The 10,372-nt window shown below is 55.9% G+C and overlaps 2 protein-coding genes across 5 annotated transcripts; one reads left to right on the top strand and one right to left on the bottom strand.

Moving 5' to 3' along the window:
- Positions 1–640: 640 nt before the first annotated feature.
- On the top strand, positions 641–7,264 carry MTFR1L (mitochondrial fission regulator 1 like; the record flags this gene model as incomplete). 4 transcript variants are annotated; one of them, XM_082296667.1, is made up of 8 exons in its annotated part: positions 641–731; positions 813–880; positions 1,909–2,013; positions 2,666–2,775; positions 3,283–3,494; positions 3,697–4,009; positions 6,301–6,426; positions 6,712–7,264. In XM_082296667.1, the coding sequence occupies 6 exons, from the start codon at positions 866–868 to the stop codon at positions 6,404–6,406; spliced, it is 861 nt and encodes a 286-aa protein (XP_082152793.1). In that variant the 3' UTR covers positions 6,407–6,426; positions 6,712–7,264. The 4 variants fall into 4 exon arrangements, with proteins under 4 accessions (XP_082152793.1, XP_082152792.1, XP_082152791.1 ...); XM_082296666.1 differs by having other exon boundaries at positions 6,595–7,264; XM_082296665.1 differs by having other exon boundaries at positions 6,301–7,264.
- A 607-nt stretch (positions 7,265–7,871) lies between these two features.
- Positions 7,872–9,940, bottom strand: AUNIP (aurora kinase A and ninein interacting protein; the record flags this gene model as incomplete). The annotated part of the gene is made up of 3 exons (XM_082296491.1): positions 7,872–8,551; positions 9,079–9,199; positions 9,851–9,940. The coding sequence occupies 3 exons, from the start codon at positions 9,938–9,940 to the stop codon at positions 7,872–7,874; spliced, it is 891 nt and encodes a 296-aa protein (XP_082152617.1).
- Between the last annotated feature and the right edge of the window lie 432 nt (positions 9,941–10,372).

Raw genomic sequence — 10,372 nt, 5'->3', positions numbered from 1 at the left:
ATTCGGGTCCTGCTGTCCTCCCCTCCCGTGCCTTGTGACGCCCTGGCCCGAAACCCGCGGCGGGCCCGGGCCGATGTCGGCCGGGAGGGGGGGACGGGGCAGGCCCGGTGAAACCATCGGGTGAAACCATCCGGTGAAACCATCCGGTAAAACCATCCGTGCATCCTCCAGCTCGCCTCCGCTCTCCTTCCTCCGCCGGGGGCTGCGGGTGGGCGTGGGGCGAGCCGGGGGCGCGCTGCTCCGCACCGGGCTGTCCCCAGATGTGCCCCCTGCACCGGGGTGTCCTTCCCTGCACCGGGATGTGCCCAGATGTGCCCCCTTCACCGGGGTGTCCTCCCTGCACCGGGTTGTCCCCAGATGTCCTTCCCTGCACCGGGATGTGCCCAGATGTGCCCCCTTCACCGGGGTGTCCCTAGATGTGCCCCCCTGCACCGGGATGTGCCCCCTTCACCGGGGTGTCCTCCCTGCACCGGGATGTCCCCAGATGTGCCCCCTTCACCGGGATGTCCCCAGCTGCCCCCCCCTCGCTGTCCCCTTGCACCAGGATGTCCCCAGATGTCCCCTCCCTTCACCGGGGCGTCCCCGCCGCTCCCGCTCCGCCCCGGGCCCGGCGCCTGCGCTGCGCTCCCGGAAGGGCGCGGGGCGGGTTCTGGTTCTGGTTCCGGGCGATGGCGGCGGAGGGGCCGCGCACGGCGCTGGGAGCGGGGCCGAGCTGCGCCGCCGCCCCGCAGGTACCGGGGGACGCGGGGGGCCCGGGGGAGCCGGGGGAGCCGGGCCGGGGCGCTGCTGCAGCTGCTCGGTGTGTGTTGCAGTGAGAGACGCGGCGGAGCGGGTGCGATGAGCAGCCGGCGCTGAGCCAGCGGAGATGGACGCGGAGGCCGTAAGTGACACCCGGACACTGCCTCTGTCACCTGCCCCGACCGCTGCCCCGGCAGCTGCCCTGGCACCTTCCCCCGGCACCTTCCCCCGACACCTCTCCCCAGCCAGAGAGCTGTCATCTCGCTGCCCCCCAGCTCAGGGGTTCGGTTTAAAATACTCAGCAGGAATTTCAGGTCTGTCAGCACGGAGCAGTGCTCGGGCACAGAGTGCAGAACGAGCTCCAGCAATAAGTCAGTTCTTGGGTGTGTTGTGGGCTGAGCTTTGTCATTGCGGTGTCCTCTTGTCACAGGAGCCTGTGAGTGTCAAATGGGCAGAGCATTTCACCTTTTGGACCCAGTTCAGAAGTGTCCAGAGAGCTCTAAAGCAGTTGCTATTTCTGAAAACAGCCTCCGAGGCTGTTCCCTATGGCCTAGGGCTGGGACAGGCATTGGATGAACTTGTCCCTTGCTGTTACCCAAGAAACGTTCAGCCTTGTCCCAGAATGGGCCAGGTTGTAAGGGACCACTGGAGGTCTCCTGGTCCAGCCCCTGCTCAAGCAGGACGTCCTAGAGCAGGTTCCTCAGCACCATGTCCAGTGAATGCCTGCAGGGAAGGAGACTCACAGCTGCTCTGGGATATTTGACAGCGCTGCTTGTATTAGAGATGGTGTGAAGGCAGGAATGTCCCTTAAATGACACTTTCTTTTGATGCCATTTTCCTCCTAGGCCCTTGATGTGTTGCTGTTTTCCTCCTTTTGCTAAGTTTTCCTTTGTGAAAATACCTGCTGGCAGTGAGTGCTTTTGCTGAGTGCTTTTAGTTTTCAGTCCTGAAGACACTACGCCCACGTTCTAAATGCCCCTGTACCTGTGTGACTGTCACCTGTGTCCAGCTGAACACAGTTCTGTGAAATGGGGACCTCAGATATCACCAGGTTCTCAATTAAAAGTGAAGAGATAAATAGTCAGAGATCAGACTCCTGACAGTTTATGAGAATGGATTCAAGAAGGGCACCGACTTGAGAAATTAATTGTGTGCTGTGGGTTCTTGTAGACCATCCCCATCTGGCAGAACAAGCCCCATGGCTCAGCTCGCAGCGTGGTCAGGATGATCGGCTCCAACCTCCCTCTGAAACCCTGTCCCAGGGCCACCTTCGAGGTGAGTGACCCCTGGGCTTGGGGGTGGCTAGAGGAGCTGGGGCAGGACAAGGCATTGCATCAGATGCTGGTTTGCCCCCAGATATCTGCAGAGTTGTAGCCACTAAACCTGCACCAGTACAGTTCATTTTAAGATTTTTTTTTTTTTAATAAATTTGGTTTTTTTAATTCTCTTTTTGTAAAGTGGTCACTAACAACTTGAAGGAAATCCCTCCTCAGGCAGTGTCTGAGCTGGAAGAGATGGAATGGTGGAGCTGCTGAGCCAGGGCTTTGTTGTGTGACCTCCAAGGAGCCTCGTGCCCCGTGGGCCTGTTCCCTGAACGCTCACAGGAGTCCCTGACTCACCCTTGGAGTGGCAGAGTGTTGCACGTGGCCTTGGCAGCGCCTGGCCTGGATCAGGTGTCCCCTCCTGCCTCAGACACACAGCAGGAAGGAGCAGGAGCTGACACAGGGAAGCACAGCAGTGCCCAGAACCGAGGGCTTTATTTCCCAGCCCAGAAAACTTAAAACAATTGTGCAAACTGAAGGAAACCTGCTGGAGCTGCTGCTGTGCCAGACACAGCTGCCACCGAGGACAGGGGTTCTGACAGCACACCTGGGGCAGCTCCAGGAGAGCAAACACCATGTCCTGAGCAGTGTTTCCTTCTTGCCAGGTTCTGCCAAGTGTCTCAGATCTGTACTTGAATGATGTGCCCCCCGTGCCCACCTTGGCTGACATCGTGTGGATCGCAGCGGATGATGAGGAGACCTACGCCAGGGTCAGGTTGGTTTTTATCTGCTGGTTTCTGTCACAGAGCTCAGGCCAGACACTGCTCAGATGACCACAACTTCCAGTCCTCTCAGGGTCTGATGTGGTGCCTCTTGAAAGAAGTTTTTCCCAAGAGAAGGAGGAAAAAAGTGATAAAGTACCCTGGGAAGAATTCCTGTAGGAAGTGCCAGGAGCCTGTGCTGTGCCATGTGTCACTGGCTGCTCTGTGCAGAGCAGCTCCCTGCTTTGGGGTGTTTCCTGGTCAGGAAGTGGAAGGGTTGAGTTCTCCCAGGACTGAAATGACCTGTCCAGCCTGGCCTTGGACACTTCAGGGATGAGGCAGCCACAGCTTCCTCTGTTCCTTGTGCTGCAGAGAGCTCGTGCAGCAGCACAGCACATTTGCACCTCTGGTGGTGCACAGAGGCTTCATTTGTTTTGTTGGAGGCTCTGCTGCCCTCAGGGGAGGCCGAGCTTTGTCATGGAGAGGTTTGGGCCTTGTGGCTGACAGGTTTTTGTCCCCAGAAGTGACACTCGGCCGCTGAAGCACAAGTGGAAGCCGAGTCCCTTCACGGTGATCCAGAGAAATGCCTCAGTGCCCAACCTGAGGAAGCAGGAGGAGAAGCTGCTGGCCCTGAAGAAGCCTGGCTTGCCAGCCCTGAGCCGAACCACAGAGCTCCAGGATGAGCTGAGTCACCTCCGGAGCCAGATCGCAAAGATCGTGGCTGCAGAGTCAGGTGGGGTCACGATGAGCTTTATTTCTGCTGGGGGCTGGTGTTTCCTCCAGGCTCACTCAGGGCTGTTTCCCAGCAGAGCCATGGGGGGATGCTGGCTCTGGGGGCAGCTCAGGGGCTGTGTTTAGTTCTGTTGTGTTGGGGAGAAACCGTCCCACGTGGTTTGCTGTGAGTTCACCAATCCACCTCTTGTTTTCTCTTCCAGCCTCTGCCCAGATGACACCAGATCTGTTATCTCCAGGAAGCTCAAATGCCTCTTCTCCTGTACATTGTTTTGGACCCTCTTTCCAGTCCACCACGTCCTTTGTGATCAGCGACATCACGGAGGAGGAGGCTGAGCTGGAGAGCCCCGAGCTGCCCTCGGTGTCCGTGCTCTGCTCCGCCGCCTCCGAGAGCTGCCGGCCGGAGCCGAAGGACCCCGACGACGACGACTCCGTGTCCCTTTCCAAGGCCAGCAGCTTTGCTGACATGATGGGAATTCTCAAAGACATTCATAGGATGAAGCAGAGCAAGGACTTGTAAGTGCTTCCTGAACTCTCTTTTTATTTTGTGTCAAATCCCTGCAGAGCCTGGACGTGGCACCGGCTGCTGGTGCTGCTCTGTGGCCTTCATTGCTGGGGGAAAGGCCTGTTCAGAGCAGAACGTGGTCACTCATTCCTGGCTGTTTTCCTTTCTGGGATAGGAAATAGTGGAGAATTTTCATGGGGGAAATACCTCTTTGGAGCAGAACTTGGTAACACATTCCTGGTTTGGTTTTTTTTTTTTTTTTCCCTGGATAGGAAATAGTGGAGGGGAATTTAAACTGCTTAGCCCAATGTTTGGCTCTTCCAGCTTGTTGACCTGACAGAAAGCTGTGTTTGCCCAGATGCAGACCAGACCTGTGTGTGTTGGCAGCTTTCAGAGTGAAGGAAGTGCTGGTCTTAGCCCACCTCACATTCCCAGGCAGCTGGGAAGCTCAGCAGCTTTTCCAGCATGGAATATACAGGGATTTAACACGTGGAGCTTCTCAGCTTCTGTGGTTCTTCATCTGGCTCAGCTCTGGGCGTGGGCAGGGTGAGTTTGCACTTGTCTCGTGAGGAATTGACAAGTTCTGATCATGAGAACTCCTGAAACTGCTCCATGGACAAGATCCTGCCCAGCTGAGAAAGTTCCTTCTCCAGTGCTGGCTGTGCCACCTGCCTTTCACACGCTCAGATCTCAGTGCTGAAGCTCAGTCTCCACATTTTCCATTCTGTTGTGTGAGATTCCTGGCCAAAAATACCCCGCTGGGTGGTGGCTGTTCACAATTGCTGTGCCTAATTCGGTTTGAAAGGAATCAGATTCTCAGCACTGAAAAAATTAAAAGTCAGATGAGAGGAACACATTCAGCCTCCACACCCAGAGCATCCGGGGGTGTTACACCTCCATCTCCCACAAAATTCACCCCTTTGCTCTGGTTTTCCTGAGGGGAGCTGCCAGATCCCTCTCCTGGGATGCAGGGTGGGCAGAAGGACCCCAGGACCCATCCCCTCGATCCTTGGCTGATTATCCAGGGCTGGGCTGTGCTCCTGCAGGGAATGCTGCAGCACCAAGGCTGGAGCTGAACCATTTCCCCCTCATCAGCTTCTCTGCCTCAGCCTCTCCTGCACAACAGCAGTGGTGTTTTGGGGTTATTACAGCTTAATTAAAGCTGGCTGAAGAAGCTGCAGGTAGCTGTAAAATTCAGTTAATTACTGATGTTCATTATTTGTTGAGCTTTAATTCCTACTTCTGGTGCAGTTGTGGAGCAGCCCCTGTGCTCCCCCAGCTATACTGGGCAGCACTGGGAAGCCTGAAGAGGGTCAGGTGCTCTTTAAGTGGAGGAAAAAAGGTGCTCAAAGATGCAAAAGATGCTTGAAAAGATAATTACATCCACGCTTCTCTGCTGCTGCTGTGTAGGACTCGCATCTTAAACTCAGCTTTGGTGTTTAAACTCAGCTTTTGTGTTTAAACTCAGCCTTGGAAGCTCCAGGAACGAGTGAGGAACTTGCAGAAATGTGCCTGTTTCAGCAAATGTGAACTGAAGCCTGCTCCAGTGTCTGGTGGAAATATGCCAGGGGGATTTTTTTTGGTGTGTGTCTTTTAGGAATGTTTAAAACTCCCATCGTGTTTTCTGAGCAAGGGAAGACTTCAGCTACGAAAAAAATAAAGCTCTGAAATTATTATTACAGGTTGCAAACAAAACCATGGTACCTGAGGGAAAAGAAGTGAAGCCTCCTGTAAAATAATCTTCTGAAAGGAGCTGCTTGTGTGAACTTGGTGGAGGAGGCAGATTGCTCTGAGAACAGGAAAACTCGTGTAGTGGAAGGAAATCCACACCAGCCCTGCTTTAAAATGCCTGGAATCACCAATATTGAAATAGGAAAGCAGAAATCCATAGTGCGACAAAATTAAGGAAGAAATAGACACTTCTAGACCTTCCCCCCAGACACTGGGTCCTTTATATGGAGGGGATGTAGGTTGTAAATAACTAATGAAGTTTTGGGTCGATTACTTATTATTAGCACAGTGGAATAAGAATTAGGCAGAGCTTTGAGGGTGAGATTTCCAGGATGCCCCTGGAGCCACAAAACGAGCTCCAGGTGAGTTCCAGGTTTTTCAAGCCAACACGAAAGGGCTGAATTTTCCCTCTTTTTGTTGTTTTGTGGTGTCTTTCTTGCACCTCCTCCACTCGTGACAGCATCTGATGATAAAAGCTGCAGGAAAACACTTCGAGACTCCAGGCAGAGCTGTCAGTCAGGAATTCTGGCTCTTGTCTGGACTGAGTGCCAGTGCTTTTGTCCCCCTGCAGGAACCGCCCTTCCATGAAGGAGGAGGACCCGGCCGTGCTCATCGCGGAGGTCCTGAGAAGGAAATTTGCCCTGAAGGATGAAGACCTGGCCCTGAAGGAGAAGTGATGCTGCTGGCACTCAGCTCTGTAAGCAAAAGTGTTTATGCTCCCAAAATCTCCTCCACAGTAGCTGCCTTCTCCTAAGGATTGAGCCTTTCGCCTCTTTTATTAATCAGACATGGTTTGTGCACCGGACACTTAATTAGGAAAGACCCTTTGGGTTTGATGTGTTTTCCATGTGTTGTTCTATTTAAGAAAAACCTTTTTAAGAAGATGGAAGCTCTTTTCCACCTGTGTTTTGCTGTTGGTGATTGATGAGGATCTCCTGGAGTGCTGCTGGATGAAGTTCTTTCTACCTACACTTTTCCTTAGGTTCCAACTGAGCATTAACCTGTGAGGATAGAACCAGTTCCCATTTCCAGTATGGACAGGACAAACCTCCAGCCCTTTGTCCTGAGTACGGTACAGAGCTGCTGAGAATGAGCTCGTGAATGCTTCCAGCTCTCCAGGGCTTTGGGGGCTGTTGGATCATGGTGGGAAAAGGCGTTTTTCCCGAAAATCCTGGGAAAAACTTGGGTCTGAGGGATTTTGTGTGCCCTGGGTATTTCTTATCTCACAGATCAGCCCACAGTTGCATGACAGAATGGCCTTAATTTCTTGGCAGTAATTTAATGTTCCATTACCAGTCCTTGTACCCCAAACCTGTGTTTTATTTAGCCTCCAAAGGTCTATTTATTGACGCACCAATGCAAAGGGCCGAGCACCCCAACCAGACCAGGGAAGGAGGAGCTTGGCCTTGGCTGTGGCTGCAGTTCCTCCTCACTCAGAGAGGTTCCCCTCAGCTCCACGTTCCCTGCAGTTCCCTCATGGCTGTATTTAAAGTTTGATTTTTTTCCTTTATATAAAATGGAGCCTTAATAAGACACCGCTGGTCTGTGGGGTTCTTGATGTGCCCGGGGTCGGGGTGGGGCTTGTTTGGGGCAGGCTGAGCTGGTGTGGAATCCCAGCTGCTGCAGCTGAACAGATTCAGGTGCCAGGGGCTTTCTTAATCCACCTTGATTTCCTTGAAAAATTAAATCATCATCCCCACCTTAAAAACAAGAGAGGAGCCGTCTGTGGCAGAGAGAAGGAAGACGTAAGAATTAATCATTTTTATAGGGAGCTCCTCCCCTCCTGGATGCACCCCCAGAGCCCCTGGATGAGGTGATTGTTCCCCCTGTCCCCACAAGGCTCCTCTGCACGGGGATTGGGTGGATTTTGGGGCCTGCCTGTGGAGATGGAGCTGGCAGCAGAGTCCCTGCCCTGGGAATGTGGTCCCTGCGCAGCCTGGGCAGGACAGGACAGAGCCCCAGGCTGCGATCCTGACTGAAACACTCAAACCCTTACAAACTCCAGCATTTTATTTGGATCAGAGCCAAGTTCAGAGAACGGAGAGGTGCTGAGGGCTGCACCAAGGGGTTCACTTCCCCAATTCTGACCACTTCCTTCACAACAGCCGCACTCTGCTGCTGCCCAGGGCGGGCTGAGCTCACTCACCAGTGTTTAATGACCCTGTTCCCTTCCGAGTCCTGCGTGAACAGGGCCTCCGAGCCCAGCTCCAGCTGCAGCCCCCGGGGCTGGCTCTGCCTCGGGCTGGAGCTGCCCCTGGCCCTGTGAGCAATGACCCTGTTCCCTTGGGAGTCCTGGGAGAAGAGCTCCCTGCAGGACCCCCCCTGGGCCCCCACCGTGTTCTGGCCCCATTCTTTGAGGGGAGAGGAACAAACCCCTCTGGGAGCAGCCCCTGGGATAGGATTGGTGTTCTCAGTCCCAGCAAAACCCATCCCAGAATTAACTCTGCTCCAGTGCTGTGGTTTCCTGCTGCCTGAGGCCGTTTCTCCAGGAAATAACCAGGATTTGTTCCTGGGAGCGACGATCCCGTCGTGCTCCGAGCCCTGGGAGAAGCTGCAGCACCAGGAATCCCCCCCAGCCCCACAGGAGCCTTTGCTCTGGCTCTCAGACTCCATTTGGAGCTCTGGGGGTTCCAGAGGTGTTTGCCATGCTCGTGACGTGCTCTGCACCCCCTGCTCAGCTCCAGAGGGCTCTTCCCGGGCTCCCTCCAGCTGTGGCAAGGCCAGGATCTTCACAGGGCAGGCAGCCAGAGGAACCCCTGTGTCCTTACAGTCTTTATTTGGGGTGCAGGGACTCGGCCTGGAGTTTTCTTTGTCTCTTTCATCTGAAAAACAACAGGGAATTAAAGGTTAAAGCAGCCGCATTTCTCAGGGTTAATCAGCACCCACAGCATCACTGCTCTCCTCTGTGTGTCCCTAAGGACTGTCACCCAGCACCCCACAATAATCCCCTGCTGCTGCAGAGGCTGCTCTGAACAGCACCCAAAGCTCTGCTCTGGCTCCCATCAGCCCCTCAAGTGAGACATGAGAGCTGCACCTTCAGCTGCTCCTGCCCTCGGCTTTCCTGCCAGGTCCCCTCTGCATTCCCTTTAAAAGCAGCAGCTCAAAGTTACCAAAAAACCCCACAGAACTCCCCCGTGAAGCTGCCCTGGCCTGATGGAGGCAGCAAGTGCCACACTTGCCTCTGAAACCATTTAATATAAAATCCAAGTTCTCAAAACCAGCCAGTTCCTCCTTCTTGGGCCTTCAAACCTTCACCCTCTGCACCACAAAATGAACTTTCCTGCCCAGCAAAGCTGCCAAGAGATGGGTTTGTACCACCTGAACCTCCTTCCCCCAGGGCCCCAGGTACCTGTGTGGGAGCTGAAGAAGGTGGGGATGGTGGTTTGCTTGGTGCCAGGCTGTGGGAGCAGCACCGGGGTGCCTTTCCTCTCGGGAACTCGGGTGGGTGCTTTGGTCTTGGCGCTGGGGGGCTGCGGGAAGAAACAAGTGAAAAATATTAATAAATATAAAACCAGCTCTACCCTTCTTCCATCGCTGTGGCACAGCTCCCACCTCCATTACACAGCATCAGAGCCACTGGGGTTGGAAATCCCAGAATAACTGGGGTTGGGGGGGGGCTCTGGAGATGCCCCCTGTCAAGGCAGGGTCAGCTGGAGCAGGGAACACAGGGACAGGTCCAGGTGGGTTTGGGATGTCCCCACAGAGGGAGACTCCAGTCCTCCCTGGGCAGCTGTTCCAGGGCTCTGTCCACCCTCATGAAAAGAAGCTTATGTTGAGGTGGAAGCCCTTGTGGTTTAGTTTATGGCCATCGCTCCTCATCCTCTCACTGAACACTCTGGCACCATCCTCTGACACTCCTTGGGGATATTTTCCGGATTGACGGGATCCCCTCTCAGCCTTCCCTTCTCCAGACCGACCAGGCCCAGCTCCCACAGTCTCTCCTCATCAGGGCGATGCTCCAGACCCCGGAATGAATCCTTCTCGATGGAATACAGGATTCAGTGGACCGAAATGCTCCAACCCTTCCCCAGGAGCCCGCGGGGGGCCCCCGGGGCTGGGCCGACCCCGCCGCGTCCCCTCCGGCTCCCCCGGGCCGCTCCCGGTGCCCGCCCGGGCCTCACCCGCGCCGGGCCCCGCTTCAGCTCGGCCGTGTCCAGCCACACCCCGCAGGCCTCGGCCGGGGCCGCGCCGCCCCCGCGCCGGCGCCTCATCCCGGGGCTCCCGGGGCTGTCCCGTTCCCGGGTCCCGCTCCCGGTTTTTTCCCGGTCCCGGTTTCCCGCTCGCGCCGGCCCCGCCCCCACCAGGCACCGCGCATGCGCCGCCGGCAGGGATGGACCAATGGGAGCCGAGGGGCGGGGCCATTGGCGGGGTGAAACCACGCCCACACGGGCCCTGCCCTATATAAGGGGCGGCGGCGCCACGGTCGCCTCAGAGCAGCAGCAGGGGAGCGGCGGCGGCGGCGGAGCCGCGGCCGCTGAGCTTTGGCAGGAGGGGCCGGGACACAGCGGCTGCGGCAAGGCCAGCCGTGTCCTGCCCCGCGTTTGCCCTCTGTACCCACATCGGGGCGGAAGCAACACCTGTTCCCAGCCCTGACCCAGCGCTGGGGGCCCCGGCCTGCTCCTGGGGCTCCTCCATCGCATCAA

The sequence above is a fragment of the Coloeus monedula genome, assembly GCF_965178545.1.
Source record: "Coloeus monedula genome assembly, chromosome: 24".
In the NCBI taxonomy this organism is placed as follows: Eukaryota; Metazoa; Chordata; class Aves; order Passeriformes; family Corvidae; genus Coloeus; species Coloeus monedula.
Note: the sequence above shows the minus strand (reverse complement) of the source record. Positions and strands in the feature narration are given on the sequence as shown.